The 23,583-nt window shown below is 38.6% G+C and overlaps 1 protein-coding gene across 11 annotated transcripts in view; it reads right to left on the bottom strand.

Annotated features, from left to right (window-relative positions):
• LOC123515634 (telomerase reverse transcriptase-like) overlaps positions 1-23,583 on the bottom strand; it is a 254,291-nt gene that overhangs the window by 158,536 nt on the left and 72,172 nt on the right. For 8 of the 11 annotated variants that reach the window (XR_006677920.1, XM_045274446.1, XM_045274445.1 and 5 more), the window contains 2 exons: positions 15,400-15,692; positions 1,835-2,058 (listed from right to left, as the gene is read on the bottom strand). The exons of the other annotated variants lie outside the window; for them this stretch is intronic. Coding sequence is in view for 7 of the 8 variants with exons in the window: in XM_045274446.1 (XP_045130381.1) it covers positions 1,835-2,058; positions 15,400-15,692 (517 nt within the window). In the remaining variant the exon portion in view is untranslated. The remainder of the gene's footprint in view (positions 1-1,834; positions 2,059-15,399; positions 15,693-23,583) is intronic. 11 annotated transcript variants of the gene reach the window in all.

Consider the following 23,583-nt stretch of genomic DNA (forward strand, 5'->3'; position numbering starts at 1 on the left):
GCTTGTGGGAATAGCATCATTTGGTACATTTCCCCCATAAAAATAGTGTATACTACCCCAGAGACCAAGTTAAGTGATTGTTATTGAGAAATTAAGGAACTTTAAATGTAAGTCAGACGTGTTGGCACAAGAAACATACAGGTAAAAAGAGAAAGTAAGGTTGTGTGCAGTAGTGGATCATACTATTTAATTATTTTTTCTAGTATTTACTTTGTGGTAAGTGGTATATTCTCTTCCAGTGAACTGGGCTGTAAGTCGAACATATGTGATTGTGGGGAGAAAGTACTTTTGATATTCAATCAGTTTATTTATTTATTTACTTTTTCGTTTTCAATAAATTTATTGAAAAGTATTGTGAATTTGTATTCTTGTGATAACCATTTAAATTATAACCAGTGCCTTATGTTCTGTTGCAGCTACCATTTGTCAAAAATAAAGTTTCAAAATATCTTTCAGTTTCATCATTTTTTTCTTTAAAAATGTCTGCATTACATTTTAACTTTTAAACTACCATATTCAAAGCTTTTAACAATTTGTTATTAAGTTTTAGATGTTCTTTTATTGAAAAATGTTGAAATAAAACCATCACCCTTCATAAATTTTCTTAATAAGTTGAGCATCTGCTCGATTGTGATTCTCTTGAGCATGGCATCATGAACTTAAGTCATGTGTATTTAACCATACCTAACCTAACAACTTAAATGTTTCTTTACTGTATTAAAATCTGAAATGAAAACAATTTAAATAACTTTAATCACTTTCACACTGTTAACTGTACAAGTGTACAAACGTTTAATGTACTAAAATAACTTTTAAACACAAATATAACAGCCAAAAATTATATCAGTTTATATACGCAAGCAAGAACATCCAACTTAACGCATGGAAGAACACAGAATGGACTGAATGTTTACTCAGTGCACATGCTTTTGACATTGCTTACTTTCTGCTGCCGCACCACTTGCTTACCATGGCAGCAGAACATAATTGGCATTAACAGCACAGCCACATCATGGTAGAGAACTTTTGGGGCAAAGCACTCATTAGTAAGCTTTACTTTTTCTCATTTCTTTTCTGTACTAATTTCCTCATTTTCTTATTTTACTTTTTTGGCTTGTTTATTGCATCATATGTACATGTATTTAGGAATATGGCATCATGGATTTGTGGAAAAAATTGCCATTTCTCCTCTTTTGTTATTGCCATCTAAAAAAATAATGCCAGTATCTAAAAAGTAAATTATGGAGCTAAAATCATTACTGTGAAGTCCATTCTGGCAAGGTACCACTGTACCTCCCAAGCTCCCTCCAATTAACTGAAGCAAAAATGCTAGAGGCATCTCTGCTTTAGGGGATCCTGAAGAGGAACTGGAGTAATAGAACAAGATACATCATACAGATATGAGACTGTGATTGGAGAAGCCCAATGGAAAAAGATAGGGTAACAGCAAAAGGATTAGAGGAGAGGAAAAGGTCAAGCATGTTGGGTGTATTTCCAAGATAGTCAGGAATAAGAGTATGATGTTGCAACTGTAGCTCTAAATCATGGAGGATAGCAAAGTTAAAGGCTAGTTCACCACAATGGTCTATGAAAGGAGAGGAAACCCAAAGCTGATGATGAACATTGAAGTAGTAATAAATGAACATTTCCCTAATAGAATAACAAAAATAAATATAAAATATAAATGCATAGCATTAGAAAATTCAAACAAACTGCTATGAATATTGAAAAGATGGAGCTGTGTGGTGCATGACTGTGAAAGATGCTAAAGGTAATGATGGTAAAAATGGTCATGGGGGATGATATGCTGATAGTCAGAGTTGGACCTCATTACCTCATATCCTCCAGTTTCATCCCATCAAGCAGCACACCAATGCTCATGGTTTCTCGCAGTCCCATGTCCACAAGCTGCCATAGAAAAAACTCCATTCTGCTGTAGTTATCTTGGTTACCCCATGTAGACTGAGGAACTATTGAGTTTAGTGCTACATTCAGGACATGAAAAACAGTTCCCTTAGATGTGTTTCCATATTCAGTTTCTGAGGAATTGTTGTTTACCTGCAATGAAAAAAGATATTTATCATCTCTAAGAGGAAGAGAATAACTTGTGTATATTTAACTACTACAGTAGGTCTTATCAACACCAGCAGAGGTGGGCAAGAGCACTCTTATAACCACTCTTCCGCTCCTTCACTCTGAGCGGACTTCCAAATTGCAAACAGAGGAGCATGAGCGCCAAAAATTAGAAATAAGAATGGATGCATCAAAGTCATAGTCCACTCTTCCACTCACGCCTCTTTTTTTTTTTCATTTCTCATTCACACAATCCACTCTTTCTTCTTATTCTCCGCTCATGTTCCCTTTGTCCACATGTGCTCACTCTGCTCTTCGCTCTCTACTCGCGCTCTATCCTCTACACTCACCTTCTCTGCTTTCCACTTGCAAGTGTTAGGTGATGATGATGAAGAGGAGGAGGAGGAGGAGGAGGAGGAGGAGGAGGAGGAGGAGGAGACCTAACTTCCTGTGTAGTATTTTATTTACCTTGTTTATCCAGGAAAAACACATTCAAATCTCTCTCTCTCTCTCTCTCTCTGGGTCAGTTGACTTTCCTCCTCTGAATATTGGGATTATGTTGGCTCTCTTCCATTCCAGTGGTACTCTCCCTTCCTTTAATGAGCTGGTAACCATTTCCCAAATTGGTTCTAATAATTGATCTTTACATTCCTTTAGTTCCCAGCCTGATACACAATCCAGTTTCATCACTTTTCTGACATCCAAATTTTGTAGTAGTCTTCCAATTTCTTGCTTGTGCACTATGATTTTCTGGAAGCCTGTACAATGCAGAGTCCTATTTGGTTCTGTGAACTCCTCTTCCTTAGTGAATACAGTTTTGAAACTATCATTCATTATTTCACTCATTTCCTTAGCTGTGTGTGTGTGTATTTACCTAGTTGTAGTTTTACAGGGCCTGGGCTTTATGCTCGTGTGGCCCCGTCTCCATATCTACACTTACCCAATCTTACTTTAAAGGAATGCACACTCGTTGCAGACACTACTTCTTCATTTAAACTGTTCCACGTCTCAATACATCTTTGCGGGAAACTATACTTTTTAACATCTCTCAGACATCTTCCTTTTCTCAGCTTTAAACTATGCGATCTTGTGCTTCGAATGTCATATTCTTCTCTCAGGATCAGTTTCTCATTATCCACTTGGTCTATTCCGTTGGCTGGCCCTCTTCCCTACATAAAAACAAAAAAAAACAGGGCGCATCATTGTACCGCATACAAAACTTGTGTACCACATTTCCACAAGGCTTTCCATTTTATCCATTATAGTCACGAGTTCAGGTGGTTCTTTTAGCTTGCAAGGAAGATATGATCTCACCAGCCTTCTTAATAAAGTCTGCTGACTTGAAAATAGTAGACAGTAGATGTAGTCAAGCCATGGTGGGGAAGCAATGCTATTAGTTTTCTCGCCTCTCTCGTGTCTGTGAATAATATCCAGCTACACTTTGAGAGTAAGAGACTTCCTGATCTTCTTAGCAATGCTAGGCAACATTGCAGGGCATTTTGGTGGCATGTAGAGCAAGGGAAGACAAGCTGCTGCTGATGCTGTTACTGTTTTGTCCATGAGAGGTGCTGGTGTATTCAAAAGCTTGTCAGCTTGCGTGATACAGCGGGGCTTTCAAACTTGGAAAAAATTACCTGGATAAAACTTCGTTAAAGCAAGTTTGGTGTTCATTAAACGAGCAGATAGTAGTAAAAGGAAACCGTTGTAGTGAAATTTTGTTGTGTGAACCTTCGTTAAGCGGGGCTTGCCTGTATATATATATATATGTATATATATATGTATATATATATATATATATATATATATATATATATATATATATATATATATATATATATATATATATATATATATATATATATATATATATATATATATATATATATATATATATATATATATATATATATATATATATATATATATATATAAAAGTAACTCTTGATTTACGTGTGTTTAATTTACGCATTTTTATTAATATGTGACCGAAAGAAATATTATAATTAACTAAATTTGCGATTGGTTTTCTAATATGCGATTTGGCCTAACTGCATTTTCAAACCGAGTGCCAGACACAATTTTGAACTGCGCGCCAGAGATTTTCACAGCTGGCCGATAGATGGGAGCTCCACTGCCACGGACGCACTCTTTTGCTACACAGTGATGCAAAAAGAATTTTTCAAGAAAAAGCGCCAGACCATCATACTGTAGTTTATTAAGAAAACACCAGTGGAAGATGTAGTACCAGAAGAGGATGTGGACGATCCCGTGGAAGCAGTGGAAGCAGAGGAAGTGCAGATGGATGATGACATTCTTGACTAGGAGGTGGACAGCGACAGTGAGTGCTTGTGAGGGGTGAAGACATTGGTGTCCTGTGTTTATTTTTTAACTAGTGTTTACTTTTATACTGTGGGGTTATTTTTGATAAGTGGATTTTTGATAAAGTGGAAAAGCTCAGAGGAAGATGGTGACTGACTGTGGAGTGAGTGATGAAGGCAGTGACACAGTGAGTGTTGTGTTTACGTATTCTTCGTTTTGTTGTTTTCTCTTATTATTTCTTGCTTTCTCTTATTATTTCTTACTTTTTTCTTTACTTTAAATACACTTCTAGTATTTAGAATGGTAAATAATAAAAACATGTTAATTTAGCCAAATAAATAGAGTATATTGTACAAATTTTTTGGACCACATCTTGCATCCCCCAATTATTTATTATTTATTATGAGAATTACAAGTTTGTTTTACACAAATTTTGATATACGTGATGCCTCTTGGAACGCATCTATCACATAAATTGAAAGTTACCTGTGTATATATATATATATATATATATATATATATATATATATATATATATATATATATATATATATATACAGTAAGGTCCCGGGTTACGTCGGTCTCGAGCTACGTCAAACTCGCACTTACGTCAGTCCACTATAAGGCAATTCAAGATTTAAAAAATTGAAAATTTATAAATCGTAAAGCGCGGGGTTTATTGTTTTTGTTGGCCGCCAGGCGTCACTAGTGGTTATCCGCCACACCACCCACCTCACGCTTGAATACAATAACACTCTACATACCTCAGTTCCACCACACCGTCGCCCCTGGCAACAGTGTTCCTACATCTGCGTTTGCTGACTATCTTAGTATCTTGCTCAATGGCACCAAAAAGAAAACTCCTGAGTGATAGCAGTGATGCTAAGAAAAGGAAAACCATTACGCTACAAGAAAAAGTGGACAGTATTAAAAGGCATGAGAAGGGAGGCAGCAGCTGTGTATAAGGGAGTGAAGAAGAAAATGGGAAGCCCGTTACCATGACAACGGGTAGATTGACAACCTTGAGGGCTCACGCACCTATCACAACAATAACAACTCCGAGCCTTCGTCCTGGCCACACGACACTTGCAGGTCACTTGCACCGTCTGCGGCTGTCTGCTGATCCCTATTGCCCTTTCTTATTGCATTTCCTGCTCCGCTGCCCACGCTTCTACTCCCATTGCACTGCACTACACTCCCAGCTGTCCACCCTGGGCATCACAACATTCGACCTGCCTATCCTCCTGGCGGCTTCAGGCGTCCACCCCTCTGGCAACATGCAGTCCTTTGCGTTCGCGGCCCTAATCAACAACAAAAACAAGCTTGTGTTTCATATTCCTACATACTTGTAAATAATATAACAATATAACCTTTTACTTATATAATGCTTCTACTCCTACCGCACTCCACAAAGCTCCCAGCTGTCCCGCCCTGGGCGTCACAACATTCGACCTGCCCACCCTCCTGGCGGCCTCTGGCCGCCCCTCTCGGCAGCCTGCAGTCCTTCTCGTTCACGGCCCTAATCAATATATTCCTACATAGTTGTAAATAATATACCAATATAACAATATAACCTTTTACTTACCTGAATAACCATAAAAAATGATTGGTTGAAAACTCGATATGCTTTGAAAGTACAAAAACTCAAGTTACGTACAAAATCGACTTACGTCATGTTTCAGGAACGTAACTCTGACGTAACTCGGGACCTTACTGTGTGTATCTATATATATATATATATATATATATATATATATATATATATATATATATATATATATATATATATATATATATACTTAGTCATACCTCGCCCAACACGACAGTTCTGTTCCTGAGCTCATCGTGCACGGGGAGATTCGTGTTGGGCGAATAATAGGCCCTATGGGAAAATAGGGGTTACGTTCAAAGATCCTCCCAAAAATACACTTTTTTACCAAAAAGACTGAAAAAAACAATAAATAAAGTACCAAACACACATTTTATTTAACTACAGTACTAGTACAGTAATACTCCGCTTAACGAACAGGATAGGGGGTGTCAAAGCTGTTCGTAGAGCGGAAATTCGTTAAGCGGACATAATTTTCCCATAGGAAATAATGAAAATAGGGGGGATGCGTTCTGGGCTGATCCCCAACATGCCACATGGGTAAAAAAACAATATATATATATATATATATATATATATATATATATATATATATATATATATATATATATATATATATATACAGTCAGCGCCCAGTGATGGCGCGAAACATCCGGCGCCATAATTTTCGGCGGGAATCAAACCACCCCCTAGCAACAAGGATCAAATCCACCGATTTTGTTGGCGCGTAAATAGTGGGCTCATATACGTGACCTTGAGCAGCTGATGAAGTGTAACTGTCTCAGTGTGAGGCATTACTTCATACGGGCTGGGTGTATCTGAGTGTCTATGTTGCACCACGTGTTTTTTCTTACAAAGTTTGCATTGCTAACCTATCTTGTGCATAGCAATGGGGCCAAGGAAGGAGCTGACAAAAGATCAAATTGCAGCTATAAGTACCCTGAGCCAAGTAGGAAAAGCAAATAATGAAATTGCTGCTATCACGGGTGTTACACTCCGTAGTGTGCAGCGTTGGACGAAAAAATGCAGGGATGCGGGAGGGAGTGTCCCGCCGTCTTCTGAGAAGAAGAGGACTGGGAGGCCTCGTGTCACATCTACGAGGACCCTGAAGATACTGAAGCGTCAAGTGGACAATGAACCACGCATCAGTGCCAAAGAACTCAAGGAAAAGAACCCTAGGCTCCTTCAGGAAGTCTCAGTGCGAACAATTCAGAAACGCCTTTGTGATGACCTAAAATTCCGGTATCGTGCACCACGAAAGAAACCCATTTTAACAGTGGTACAAAAGAAGAAAAGGCAGTTGTTTTGCTGTAAACATTTAGCATGGGATCCAGAGAAGTGGAAAACAGTTCTCTGGTCTGATGAGGCAACTTTTACAGTGACTGGCAACCGAGGAGGGAAAGTTAGGCTACGTCCTGGCTCAGATTCTTACCTCCCTAAGTACACTGAGGGAACTGTAAAACACCCAGCAAATGTTATGGTATGGGGAGCATTTGGGTATCATGGCACTGGAACATTGGTAGTGTTGCCAAAAAATGTCACTATTAACAAAGATCGCTATCTTGAGCTTCTTGCCGAACACCTTGAGGACTGTTTCACCAAATGCAACAGTGAAATATTTATGTAAGACGGTGCACCAGCTCACACCGCAAAATTGATCAAAAATTGGTTTGACTGGGTCAACATTGAATACATCAAAGATTGGCCAGGTAATAGCCCTGATTTAAACCCGATAGAAAACATCTGGAGTTTGATAAAGCGCCGTTTATGTGGCCGTGACACCTCCACAGTGGACAAACTTGTCAACCACATCCAGGAGATTTGGGAAAACCCCGAGCCTTCATTCCTAAAAAACTTGGCTTTATCTGTTCCAAAACGTTTACAGAGTTGCCTGAAGAGGCATGGTAACCCAACCAAGTACTAGAGGAAAGATAAATACCATGAAAATAACTTTCTTTCTAATTTTTCTTTTGTTGCGAAGCAAAAAAACATGCTGCGCCATCACTTTCGGCGCTGACTGTATATATATATATATATATATATATATATATATATATATATATATATATATATATATATATATATATATATATATATATTTCTATTTTACAAGCCTTGCTCCCAAGAAAGGATTGTTTTGTGATGCATAAAGTGAAATCTTACATGGAATACTAAAATATAAAGCAGGGATGATGAGATCGGCCAGAGACAGCGGAGACTCCAGTGACTTGGCCGCTTCTTCTTCTTCTTCTTGTGACCTTTTTAGCTTGGCGTGTTGTCTTTCACCACGATATTACATTTGTTTCCACTCCTCTATTGCCTGCTATAATGGATATCATATCTTAGTATTCATATACACTCATGCCATGAGGATAACCTGGACTCCGTGGCAGTGATAGTGAATTACTAATGAAATACCGCAGTACTTCATTAGTAATTCACTATCACTCAGTACCACAGAGTCCAGGTTATCCTCATGGCATGAGCATATATGAATACTAAGATATGATATCCATTATAGCAGGCAATAGAGGAGTGGAAACATAAACATCATGATGAAAGTAACACGCAAGCTACAAGGGTCACAAAAAGAAGAAGCAGCCGAGAGGCAGCAAGTCTCCCGCTTCGTCTGTGGCTCATCTCATCTCTGCTTTATTTTTTGGTATTCCATTAAGATTTCACTTTATGCATTACAAAACAATCCTTTCTTGAAACAAGGCTTGTAAAAAGCTAATAGAAATGTTGTTTTGTGAGCATATATGCATATATAAGACAGTAACACAGGACCAGCGGGAGATTGAAATGGGGACCAAATCGTGCAGTCACGAGTCAAAGTCATGCTCGGTGAAATATGGTATATTTAACTGATTCGTGTATACGCGAGATTCGTGTTCGGCGAGGTATGACTGTATATATATATATATATATATATATATATATATATATATATATATATATATATATATATATATATATATATATATATATATATATATATATATATATATATATATATATATATATATATATATATATATATATATATATATATATATATATATATATATATATATATATATATATATATATATATATATATATATATATATATATATATATATATATATATATATATATATATATATATATATATATATATACAGTAAGGTCTCAGTTTATGTCAGAGTTACATTCCTGAAACATGACGTAAGTCGATTTTGTACGTAACTCGAGTTTCCGTACATTTCAAAGCATATTATGGAGTTTTCAACCAATCATTGTTTATGGTCATTCAGGTAAGTTAAAGGTTACATTGTTATATTATTTACCAGTATGTAGGAATATGAAACACAAGCTTGTTTTTGTTGTTGATTAGGGCCACGAACGCGAAGGACTGCAGGTTGCAGAGAGGGATGGACGCCTGAGGCCGCCAGAAGGGTGGGCAGGTCGAATGTTGTGAGACGCCCAGGGTGGACAGCTGGGAGCGTAGTGCAGTGCGGTGGGAGTAGAAGCATGGGCAGAGGGGCAGGAAATGCAATAGGAAAGGGCAATAGGGATCAGCAGACAGGCGCAGACGGTGCAAGTCAGCTGCGAGTGTCATGTGGCCCAGGCGAAGGCTCCAGAGTTGTTATTGTTGTGATGGGTGTGCGAGCCCTCAAGGTCGTCAACCTCCCGTTGTCATGGTAACGGGTTTCCCATTTTCTTCTTCCCTCCCTCACACACAGCTGCTGCCTCCCTTCTCATGTCTTTTAATTATGTCCTCTTTTTTCTTGTAGCGTAATGGTTTTCCTTTTCTTAGCATCACTGCTGTCACTAAGAAGTTTTCTCTTTGGTGCCATTGAGCAAGATACTAAGAACTTGAGTCAGTAAACGCAGAAGTAGGATAACACTCTTGCCAGGGGCGACGGTGTGGTGGAAGTGAGGCAGGGTGTTATTGTATTCAAGCATAAGGCGGGCGGTGTGGCGGGCAACCACCAACAATAATAATAAATCCCGCACTTTACGATTTATAAATTTTCAATTTTTTTAATCTTAAATTGCCTTATAGTGGACTGACGTAACTACGAGTTTGACGTAACTCGAGACCGACGTAACCCGGGACTTTACAGTATATATATATATATATATATATATATATATATATATATATATATATATATATATATATATATATATATATATACAGGCAACCCCCGCTTAACGAAGGTTCACACAATGAAATTTCGCCACAACGAAGGTTTCATTTTACTACCATCTGCTCGTTTAACAAATACCAAACTCGATTTAACGAAGTTTTATCCAGGTAATTTTTTCCAAGTTTGAAAGCCCCACCATATCACTCAAGCCGACAGGCTTTTGAATACACCAGGACCTGCCGATACTAAGGCCTGCCTCAGGAGAAATCCTGAGACACCTGTAGAATCAAGATCAAGATAAAAATCAAGCCTCTCTTAGACAACATGCACACCACTCACTCCCCCTGTTCAAAACATAACAGCATCACCAGCAGCTCGTCTTCCCTCACTCTACATGCCACCAAAATGCCCTGCAATGTGGCCTAGCTTTCCTAAGAAGACCAGGAAGTCTCTTACTCTCGAAGTGAAGCTGAATATTATTCACAGACACGAGAGGTGACAAAATTATAGCATTGCTCGCCACCATCATGACTCCATCTACTGTCTCAACTATTTTCAAGTCAGCAGATTCTATTAAGAAGGCTGGTAAGACCGTATTTTCCTTGCAAGCTAAAAGAACCACTTGACCTCGTGACTCTACAATGGATAAAATGGAAAGCCAATTGTGGAAATGTGGTACATAAGTTTTGTATGAGGTACAATGATGCGCCCTTTGTTTACATTCCACAGGTTGCCAGTTAGTGTCTTTCCCGTTTCACTCTCCCTCCCTTCATAAATTTAAGATCATCAACATTAACATATAACATAACATAACATAACATAAATAATAGGATAACAAAGGGCCACCAGGGCCCATCTAGGTTATCCTGTATCAGTCGCACAGCGACCTCGTCATCAGTACTTAAAGATACACTTACAAGTACACAATACATTATATACTAATTCTAAATATTTGGCCCATTAACAGGGCTAAGTCCTGCATCGAATTCCTCTACAATCTGTAATCCCCATACATGGGGATCATGTCTTGTTTAACTAGTAAATTTCTTATAAAACTATCATGCAGCGCTATACATAATTATAAATCTAATAAATTTAAGTGCTTATCTAATCTGTTTTTAAACATTGTCAAACTAGTGCTATTTACAACCGTCTCTGGCAATGCATTCCAGAAGTCTACCACCCTATGACTAAAGAAATATTTTCTTATATCTAACCTGCAGCCTTGCTTTCTAATCTTCCTGCCATGATTTCTAGTCCTACTTCCTCCTCTAAGGTAAAGAAAGATCTCACATCTATGTAGTTTGTATCTGAGAACATTTTAAATAACTCTATCATATCCCTCTTATACATCTCCTCTCAAATGAAAACATGTTTAATGCCTTTAATCTATCTCTATAATCCAGGCGCTTCAAAGCTGGTATCATCCTAGTTGCTCTTCTCTGAACTGCTTCTAACATGTTGATATCCTGCCTATAGTGGGGTGACCAGGCCTGTATGCAATACTCTAAATGGGGCCTAACATAGGAATTATATAAGCTACGCACCACTTCCTTACTTTTATAACTAACATTTCTATTTATAAAACCCAGGATCCTATTTGCCCTATTTCTTGCTTCTAAACATTGCTTTGAAAATTTCATAGTCCTGTCTATCACTACTCCTAAATCCTTTCCTTCCTCTACTGCCTCTAGCCAACATCCCTCCATCTCATAGTTAAAGTTTGTGTTGTCTTTACCTAAATGCATAACCTGACACTTTTAGAATTAAACTCCATCTGCCACCTGTCTGCCCATGCTATCAGCCTGTCCAGGTCTCGTTGTATTCTGTAATTGTCCTTTTCACCCTGTACTGCACATGCTATCTTAGTATCATCTGCAAACTTTGATACTTTGCTACTAATTCCTATATCTAAATCGTTAATGTACACCAAGAAAAGAAGAGGTCCTAGCACTGATCCTTGGGGTACCCCACTAACCACTTCCTTCCACTCAGACATTGCCCCATTTAATACTACTCTCTGTTTCCTATCAGAAAGCCATTCACTAATCCAATCAACTAACCTACCCCTATCCCATGTAGTCTCAATTTGTACACTAGCCTCCTATGCGGTACCTTATCAAACGCCTTGCTAAAATCTAGATATATAACATCTATGCTATTTCCATCATCTAACTCCTTGGTAATATATTCTAAGATATCGAGCAAATTTGTAAGACAGGACCTCCCTGATCTAAAGCCATGTTGGGTATCTCTAATCAATCTATTCTCATTTAAATGCTCCCAAATACTACCCTTAATGATTTTCTCTAGGATCTTACATACTATACTAGTTAAACTGATCGGTCTATAATTCTACATTATAAAGTTATGTACATACATACATTAGTGTACATTATAATGACTTAGATTAAACTGCCTAAATGTTTAACATCATAATTTTTACTTTCATTAAACCTTTCACTGTACTATGATGCACTCTCGCTTTGTTTACTCTCAATGGAAGTTCAAGTCGGGTAAAACTTGTTATAATTGGTTCGCTTAACGATGTTTCGCTTAGCGAAGTTTCGCTTAACGAAATGTTTTTAGGAACGTAACCCCTTTGTTAAGCGGAGGTTGCCTGTATATATATATATATATATATATATATATATATATATATATATATATATATATATATATATATATATATATATATGCGCAAGCAGAGGGCACAAGTGGGGAGCGCAAACAGGAAGTGGGAGTGGAAAGTGCAAGCTTGAGAGCAAGTACAGGGTGGGAGTGGAGATTGGAAGTGGGAGCGGAGAGCACAAGAGAGAGCGAAGAGCAGAAGTGTGAGTGCAGAGTGGAAGCTTGTAAGGAGTTGAGAGTGGGAGTGGAAAGCACAAGTCCATACACGAGCACTTCAGTATCTCCCCCAAAATTAGTGGATGAGCAATAGCGGAATGGTCTGGCCTGAAAGAGCAAAGGAACATGAGCAGAACTTAATTTTGAGACCCCTTGGCCAGCTCTGCTAGAACCACATGATCACTTTTTTCCCACTGAGGTAAGATATTAGAGAGTTGGACAAGGCTGTGTTTTTTTTTTTTTATGTGAATACCAAATCCAGCATAGATGGATCTTCTTCCACCTTGTATAGTCCTTCATCCAATGGTCCAATGTGTTTACCATTGCGAGTTGTAAAACTTCTTCCCCCAATGTCCAGTGTCACTGTCTACATCCATTTCTTCCCAATCTACACGTTTGCAGTTTACGTCCCACAAGTAGCACTCTTCTGTCCTTCTTTAACAAATTGTCCTGGCAATTAACACTTCATTTTGTATTTCTTTATGTATATCAAGCCTCCATGTATTAGTCTTCAGTTGCACATATGTTAGTATGATATTCCTCCTTTCCCTCCCACTGGTCCTAATTGTCATGATTAAATCCTCTGCCAGTCCTTCTGCATACTGTACCTCCTCCACATATATATCCTCTTGAGCCACCAGCAATACTCCTCCTCATGCTTTACTCTTCTATATCTCCTCCAAACATTATATCCCTGTTGTTTAAAATTCACTTGGACGTCTTCACTTAACTTTGTTTCTGGTACACATACCAAGTACGGTCTTTTTACCAATATTTAATCTCTTACTTCTAACCTTCCTGATATAAATCCATCTATGTTTGAATACATGACTCTTAATGCTTTTTTTCCCCTTCCCGAATATACTATTTTCTCAGCCTCATGTTGAGCACTCTCCAGTAGAAATTTTTCTTCTCTGTCCTACTTTAATTTTTTCCTTAACTTCACTTCTCATTTCTCTATCTGTTCCCTTTCTGCCTGATTCATATCCCTTCTTATCCAAATATTGTTGTATTCTGCCTTACTGGCCAGCTTTCCAGTCCTTGCTAATATTTCTTATACCCCCTACTTGTGATCTCATTTTAACTTTTAGTGGTCTTTTAGTCCCCTCAGTATATTTACCAAATCTATATATTTCTCCTGCTTCTTTTTCAAGACTCTGTTCTTAATCTTGGACTGCTGAGATAATTTGCATAACCATCTCTTTCTCCTCTTTCTCCCTCACAAATTTCACTGGGTTCTTTTTCTCTTGTTGTTCATATATAACCATACACTTCTTTTTGTCCACTGTATCTCTCACAAACCCTTCCATTTCTTTGATCACTTGTATGACTATCCTTCATTTTCTCTCTTACTTGTTATGTAAATACTTCTGCAAAATTCACTTTTCTTCCTCTTGTTCTTTTTCCCAAACCTTCTTCCATTCTTCCACTTTCATTTCACTAATCCACTTTAACATTAGTGTCTAGCTTTTCCTCTAGTCCTTGCAATTCCACTTCACAATTCTCACATTTGTGCTTAAGAGTGCTGTTTTCTCTTATTTAATACACAGTTTTTTTCATTTTATTGTTCATTTTAAGTTTTCTTTTCTAGTTTGTCACACTTTTCCCCTAAGTTCCTTGTTTTCCACAATCACCTGATCTCTAATACAATAGCAATCATCTCCTTCAGACAACTAATTTCTTTTTCCACTGTGATTATCCTTCGCATATTAGTTTTTTCATCCTTGAAGGCATAAAATTCCCTTTCACTACTCCAACATCCCACAGCTGTCATAGTCCTAATGGCACTTCAATCATCTGCATCTCTCTGGGCCTGGCTCCCCTGCTGTTTACACTAGTGGCAGAGTGTGTGTATATATGTGTGGGGGGGGTGTCACAGTTAGTCTAAAATAAATAAAAAAAAAAAAAAAATCTCCTTATTCATATTTCTATGGCAACTGAAAGGTTGATTCAGAGAGAGAGAGAGAGAGAGAGAGAGAGAGAGAGAGAGAGAGAGAGAGAGAGAGAGAGAGAGAGAGAGAGAGAGAGAGAGAGAGAGAGAGAGAGAGAATGTAGACATTCCTACACTTGCATTCCTGGAATAACAATTTGCACACTCTTTCCTCTTTTTCTCCTCTTCTATATAAGAAATTTTCTTTCACTCAAATAATTCTTGTCATTTTTCACCTAACTTTCCTGCCCCCTTCTTCCTTCAATCACATCCATCCCTTTAACTCTCACTCTTTTTCATACTATCTCAACTGTCTCCATATTTTTCTTTTCTGCTTCCTTGCAAATGACATCTATCAATCACTAAATCAGTTAAAATTTTCTCTAGAGTGCAATATCCTCTCCATTTGGTTTCAGTAAATGGAAGATGGGTGAAAAAACAAAGCAATCATCAGGAATTATCTCATTCATTCAAGACACACTCACCAATAATTCTTCTTTCACATCATTCCCGTCCTTGCAAAATGGTGACATCTTCAGTAAGTCAAGCAGATCTCCTGACTTCATCTTCTTATATTTCTCATATCTGGTTGCCTTTATTTGTTTTTCAATGATATTCTTAAATTTCTTGAAGTTCAGTTTTTCAAAGTTTTTTATAATTTCTTTCAAAATTTTTCCAATGTCTGAGTAGGCAAGAAGGTAATCTGGTGTAACACAAGGGTTCTTGGCTCCAGTGTTTGTTGCCAGGATGTCCTTCAGAATATTTTTCACTCCCTCCTCTGGAAAAGTGAAAAGCAAATAACCCATGAAGTTTCTTCCAATCAATGTTTTTTTTTTTTTTTCTATGTAAGGGAGAGAGCCAGCCAAGGGCAAAAAAAGAAAATATTACAAAAAGGCCCACTTGAGTGCTGGCTCTCTAAAAAGTGGTAAAGCGTCAGCCAAAATTGGGGAACAAATGCCTCGATACCTCCCTCTTAAAAGAAGACAAGTTGTAGGAAGTCGGAAATACAGATGCAGAGAGGGAGTTCCAGAGTTTACCAGTGAAAGGGATAAATGATTGAGAGTACTAGTTAACTCTTGCGTTAGAGAGTTGGACAGAATAGGGATGAAAGGAAGAAGAAAGTCTTGTGCAGCGAGGCCACATGAGGAGGGAAGGCATGTAGTTAGGAAGATAAGTAGAGCAATTAGCATGAAAATAGTGATAAAAGATAGAAAGAGATGCAACATTTCGGCAGTGAGAAAGAGGCTGAAGGGAGGGGAGGGGAGTTGATGAGACGAAAAGCTTTATATTTCACCCTATCAAGTAAAACTGTGTGACTGGAACACCCCCCCCAAACATGCGAAGAGTACTCCATACAAGGGCGGATAAGGCCCTTGTACAGAGTTGGCAGTTGGAGAGGGGGAGAAAAACTGGCAGAGATGCCTCAGAACACCTAACTTCATAGAAGCTGTTTTAGCAAGAAATGGGATGTGAAGTTTCCAGTTAAGATTATGAGCAAAGGACAGACCGAGGATATTCATTGTGGAAGAGGGAGACAGTTGAGTGTCATTGAAGAAGAGGGGATAGTTGTCTGGAAGGTTGTGTCGAGTTGATAGATGGAGGAATTGAGTTTTTGAGGCATTGAAAACTATTAGATTTTCTCTGCCCCAATCAGAAATCTTAGAAGGATCGGAATTCAAGCATTCTGTGGCGTCCCTGCATGATCTGTTGACTTCCTGAAGGGTTGGTCGTCTCTGAAAGGACGTGGAAAGATGTAGGGTGGTATCATCAGCGTAGGAGTGAACAGGGCAAGAAGTTTGGTTAAGAAGGTCACTGATGAATAGAAAGAGAGTGGGCGACATGACAGAACCCTGAGGAACACCACTATTAATACATTTAGGAGAAGAACAGTGGCCATCTACCACAGCAGCAATAGAACGGTCAGAAAGGAAACTTGAGATAAAGTTGCAGACAGAAGGATAGAAGCCGTATGACGGCAGTTTGGAAATCAAAGCTTTATGCCAGACTCTATCAAAAGCTTTTGATATGTCTAACGCTACAGCAAAAGTTTCACCGAAATCTCTAAAAGAGGATGACCAAGACTCAGTAAGGAAAGCCAGAAGATCACCAGTAGAGCAACCTTGACGGAAGCCATACTGGCAATCAGACAGAAGATTGTGAAGTGACAAATGTTTGAGAATCTTCCTATTCAGGATAGATTACAAAACTTTAGACAAGCAAGAGATTAAAGCTATAGGGCGGCAGTTTGAGGGATTGAAACAGTCACCCTTTTTAGGAACAGGCTGAATGTAGGCAAACTTCCAGCAGGAAGGAAAGGTAGAAGTAGATAGACAAAGTTGAAAGAGTTTGGCCAGGCAAGGTGCAAGCATGGAAGCACAGTTTTTGAGAACAATAGGAGGTACCCCATCAGGACCATAAGCCTTCCGAAGGTTTAGGCCAGCGAGGGCATGGAAAACCTCATTACGAAGAATTTTAATTGTAGACATGAAATAGTCAGAGGGAGGAGGAGAGGGAGGGACAAGCCCAGAATCATCCCCGGTGGAGTTGGGAGCAAAAGTTTGAGAGAAGAGTTCAGCATTAGAGACAGAAGAGATGGCAGTGGTGCCATCAGGATGAAATAAAGGAGGGAAAGAAGAAGAGAAGTTATTTGAGATGTGTTTGGCTAGATGTCAGAAGTCTCGAGGGGAGTTTGAGTTTGAAAGATTCTGACATTTTCTATTTATGAAGGAGTGTTTGGCAAGCTGAAGAAGACTTGGCATGATTCCGGGCAGAAATTTAAAGTGCGCAAGATTCAGGAGATGGAAGACTCCAGTATCTTTTGTGGGCAACCTCTCTATCATGTATAGCACAAGAACAGGCTGAGTTAAACCAAGGTTTAGAAAGTTTAGGTTGAGATAAAGAATGAGGAATGTACACCTCCATGCCAGACACTATCACCTCTGTTATGCGTTCAGCACAAAGAGATGGGTCTCTGACACGGAAGCAGTAATCATTCAAGGGAAAATCAGCATAATATTTCATCAGGTCACCCCAACTGGCAGAGGCAAAGCGCCAGAAGCACCTCTGCTTTAGGGGATCCTGTGGAGGGATTGGAAAAATAGGACAAGATACAGTAATTAGATTGTGATCGGAGGAGCCCAACAGAGATGAAAGGGAGACAGCATAAGCAGAAGGATTAGAGGTGAGGAAGAGATCAAGAATGTTGGGCGTGTCTCCAAGAAGGTCACGAATACGGGTAGGGTAATGCACCAGTTGCTCTAGGTCATGGAGGATAGTAAAGTTGAAGGCTAATTCACCAAGATGGTCAGTGAAGGGAGATGAAAGCCATAGCTGGTGGTGAACATTGAAATCTCCAAAGATGGAAATCTCTGGCGAAAGGGTAGAGGGACAGAATGTGCTCCACTTTGGAAGTTAAGTAGTCGAAGAATTTACTATAGTCAAAAGAGTTAGGGGAGAGATAAACAGCACAGATAAATTTAGTATGAGAGTGACTGTTAAGTCGAAGCCAGATGGTGGAAAACTCGGAAGATTCAAGAGTGTGGGCACGAGAGCAAGTTAAGTCATTGCGTACATAGACACAACATCCAGCTTTGGATTGAAAATGAGAATAGAGAAAGTAGGAGGGGACAGAGAATGGGCTACTGTCAGTTGCCTCAGACAGCTGTGTTTCGGTGAGGAGAAGATGAGGTTTAGTAGAGGAGAGGTGGTGTTCTACAGATTGAAAATTTGATCTAAGACCACGAATGTTGCAGAAGTTAATGTAGAAAACGTTGAGGGAGGTGTCAAGGCATTTGATGTCATTAACAAGAGAGGAGTCCAACCTGGGGACATTTTTGGTCCCCAGAAGGGGTTAAAAATATCTTTCCTCCATGTCTCACCAGTAAGCAGGTAAAAAAAAAAAATTGAAGAAAATAATCATAAGAAAAATGTTAATGTTAGTTAGCACAGTGGCTAAAGTTGTGATGATAGCAACAATAAAGCAAAGTCCATTTAATCTACACATAACAAAGTAAAATTACATCAATTCAACCAATATGTAATAAAGGATATGTGGATAATTATAAGCCCAGATACTCAACTGTATAACTAGTATGTATATTGGGTTCTGTCAACAAACTACGTATACTACCCCCTCACTCTCTGCTATGTCAACTAAAAGGCACATACAATAATGGTAACATTCATAAAATTAAGTAGAAAAATCTGGTAACTTCATGACATGCATGACCTGGACAGAACTGAAGAGTAGTGAAATGTTTGGCTGGCACAGAGATGTGAGACATTTCCTCAGATAACTCCCTGACTACTGATTTGCCTCATTTGAAAAGGCCATACAACAGTGGTTCTCAAAGAGAAGGAGGGAGACACTCTCCTAAGAAGTGGGGGATGCAAGCGCAAGATGAAAAATTATGGCCTCCCTCACGGGTTATTAGTGTTATGCCCTCCAGAATATCCCCTCACCTCCTTATAGGAGGAGGAGGAGGAGGAGGAAGAGGAAGAGGAAGAGGAAGAGGAGGAGGAGGAGGAGGAGGAGGAGGAGGAGGAGGAGGAGGAGGAGGAGGAGGAGGAGGAGGAGGAGGAGGAGGAGGAGGAGGACAAACAGCAACAGACCCTGAGGTCCTTACTAGGCTGTTTGTTGAAGCTATTATCTAACTAACAGTGATAGAGACAGGACAGCAAAGCAGAAGGCTGGAGGAGGAGGAGGAGGAGGAGGAGGAGGAGGAGGAGGAGGAGGAGGAGAAAAAGAAAGAAAATGGAGAAGGAAGAAAAGAAAAGGAAGAAGAGAGGAAAGAGGAGGGAAAGTATAAAGGTATAAAGGAGAGGCAGTGCAACCCTTGTTTGTGTGTGGGTGGGGTGATGTGTTGTTATAAGCTCTGAGCAATTCAAGGACTGGTGAAGGACACATGTGTGATGAGATGCTGCATGATGAAGACAAGTTGTGTTCTTGGTGAAGATATGGGACTTGCTGGGAGGCTGCACCTAATATTTGTAGAATTGTGAGAGTATTGTTGAGAGAGGTGAGAGGACGTGTGTTTCCTTACTGAAATTTTCAAGTTATTTTGACATATGGTAGAGATATAAAGGGAGAGGATTTACTTTCTGGATAATCATAAGCATAAGATGGAGACATAAGTGCAGCTACTCCCTGTGTGTCTGCCTTTCCCCCTCCCCACAGAGAAATAAGCAAAATTTCTTGTGAGGAAAACACCAAAAGTAGCCAATGCATAACTAACTGTATATGCATAACTAACTGTAAGAAAAAAATAAATTAAGATTTTTTTTGTTTTAAATACTATGAAATGTACTTGCAGCTTGGGTTTACAGTTATGGCTGATCAGACATCAGAGTATAGTGTGAGGTGAGGTGCAGGCAAACAAAAGCAAGAAGCCACATAAATTTAAAAGGCACCTTGAAACCTAGCATGCTGATCTTTTAGCTTCAACACAATGACACATATTTTGCATCCTTGGATCACCTGTGACATATCCAATGACGAGGATATTGCATCATAGATGCTTTCTGCTAAGATGGTGTGTCTTTTTTTCTGGATACTGTAAGAAATCTTTCAGAATATGGGTCATATTATGATACAATGGCTTACTTGACTTTCATCATTAAGACAAAGGTGTATGATTCACTTATACCAAGATAAGTACCAATCCATCCTGCTGGAAATAATTCCATTTTATTTATTTTTTCATGGTACAAATAGATTAATTCACCATAAAAATTGTCTTCTCTTATTTATCATCTTCAGAAAATGGCCAAGAGAAGGCAAACTATAATTTTTTTTCTAAAATTTTCTTGGATTTATTTCTTAATGTACATACCTATTATAAAAAAAACAGAAAGAGAGAGAGAGAGAGAGAGAGAGAGAGAGAGAGAGAGAGAGAGAGAGAGAGAGAGAGAGAGAGAGAGAGAGAGAGAGAGAGAGAGAGAGAGAGAGAGAGAGAGAGAGAGAGAGAGAGAGAGAGAGAGAGAGAGATTGTCCTCCTGGGTATCCATTTCTTTACTCCCTTACTGTACATTTCCATGAAGGTGGCCCACTTAACTTCAATGTCATCTGCCACCATAACTCCCTTTCAATCAACTCCCTCAAAGAAGCTCCTGAGTTGTCCAAAGTTGGCCTTGCTATAGTTTAACCACTCATTCTTGTGGTCTTCATTCCTCTTGCTTTTACTTTTATCTATTAATGAGAACTGTATCAGGACATGATGACTTTTTCCTACTGGGCTTTTATGATTTTAATCATCAATAATTGTATGTTCTTTTGTAAATATCAGGTCAAGTCATGATGATAATTCATTTCCCCTGAATCCTGTGTGTTCTCAGAACCATTGTGAGAGGATGTTCTAAATGGCGAATTCCAATGGTTGGTTTCCCCATGATGCATCACTGCCTTCAGCAGTCAAATTTTCCTAAGAAACCTCTTTACAGTTAAAGTCTCCCATTACTAATGTATCCTCACTTCCTCCAATTTACTTATATAGACTTGCTTTTGTGCTTTCTAATTTCTTTCTGTATTCTTCTTCACCCCAAGAGTTGGTTTTTGGAGGAATTTAGGTCACAATAATACTGAGACATTTTCCTAAGTTCCTTTTTAACTTTATTTTGAGCACCTAGGCATGGCCCTCCCCACATGTAGTAGTTGATTCTACTGTTAGCTCTGTTCACTAGGAGCAACACATCTCTACCTTACTTACTTTCTTTTTTGTTTTCAGCCATATATTCTATTTTCCATCACCAGTCTCTAGGACCTTCACATCACTCCGGTTTAGTTTCAACAATTCCCATAATATCTAGTTTTTCTTCTTGTAAATAATCCTTTAATTCAAACCTAGCTAACATTAAACAACTTACATTTGTGAAAGCAACTTTTAATTTTTCCCCACAGCAGCCTCCTGTCTCATGTACCACTTCCTCAATCTCATGTCCATGACCCTCCAAAAGAATTTCTTTTTTCTCCACCTCTGATCTCTCCTCATTTTTTTTTTACTTGATTCTCTTCTTAACTCATTTGTTTTATCTCTTCTCCTCCCTGGTCCTATCTTTCTTAATCCACAGCTAGTTGTACTCCTCCTCTAATCCCAGTTTCCAGGCTTTATCTATTGTTGCCTCAGCTGCTGATTGAGACTTAAACCTTATTTTTAAGGGACGTTGTCTACCCTCAACATACCTGCCCAATCTATGTATTTCTTCAACCTCTTCTATCAACTCTGTTCTCTTGTATTGTCTCCACTAGATTTTCAATCTGCTTCCTTTCCTTCTTTGCTCTTTCAGTTCTTTGTACTACACATTCCTCCTTTAACCCAAATACTATAACTGTTTTTTATTATCCACTATCTCTCATTAAATTTTCCTTCTGCTTAATCACTTTAACAACCTATTCAGCTATAAGATTATCATTCTTTCATTTCCTCTTCCACTATCTTTCTGAAATCCAATCTTCTTGCTTTACATTTAATTTTCCACTTTCCCCTCACACTCTTCAGCTTTCAGTTGGTATAATATCAGTTTCCTATGAAAATACACATTCTTTCACACTGTTTTCTCCATTGTTAGGGCATCAACTATTTTCTCCAACTTTTCCATTCACTTTGTCATATCTATCATTTCACTCTCCAAATCAATTACTCTTTTCCCCATTACATTATCCTCAACTTTTCTTTCCTCATCCCTGAATTAAAAGAAATTCCTTCTTATCAGTTTTGGGACTGATCCCATTGGTGTGGGAGTAAATAGACCCAAAGCAGCCACTCATATTGCTAGATATTAAGCTTAATTCACAGCTAATTTTATGACAAGACAACATTGAACCTAGTGTGACCCCCTATCCAGATACCCACAAACAAGGGTAAGCTCTCTGTGATAAAAACAGGATGTACGCTGTCTACCGTGCTGTGTATTTACCTAATTGTATTTACCTAATTGTAACATACGGGAAAAGAGCTATGCTCGTGTTGTCCCGTCTCCATATCTATTAATGTCCAGCTTTTTCTTAAAATCATGAATATTCCTTGCGTTGACCACTTCCACGTCTAAACTATTCCATGCTTCCACCCTTCTATGAGGGAAGCTATATTTTTTCACATCTCTCCTATAAGTGGCCATTTTTAGTTTTTTCCCATGCCCTCTCGACATTCTTTCATTCCACATACACAGATCTTCCCTATCCATTTTTCCATGCCAATCATCACTCTGTATATTGCTATCAGGTCTCCCTTTCTCTTCTGTTTTCCAGGGTCGGAAGTTGCATTCTTTTCAGTCTGTCTTCATAAGTCAAATCTCTTAAGTCAGGCACCATTTTGTTGCAGCCCTCTGTACTTTCTCTAGTTTCCTTATGTGTTTCTTTAAGTTCGAGCCCACTGTATTGTTGCATATTCAAGCCTCGGTCTTATCATTGCAGTAATTATTTTCTTCATCATTTCTTCATCTAAATATACGAACGCCACTCTTATGTTCCTCAATAAGTTCAATACTTCTCCAATTATTTTGTTTATATGTCTCTCTGGCGATAGGTCATTGGTAATTGTCACCCCAAGGTCTTTTTCTTCATGACTGGTTTTATGTCTTCATTTCCTATCTTGTACATACTCCTGATTCTTCTTTCACTCTTGCCAAACTCTATTTTCTTGCATTTTGTCGTGTTGAACTCCATTTGCCATGTA

This window comes from Portunus trituberculatus, chromosome 39, assembly GCF_017591435.1.
Source record: "Portunus trituberculatus isolate SZX2019 chromosome 39, ASM1759143v1, whole genome shotgun sequence".
Lineage (NCBI taxonomy): Eukaryota > Metazoa > Arthropoda > Malacostraca > Decapoda > Portunidae > Portunus > Portunus trituberculatus.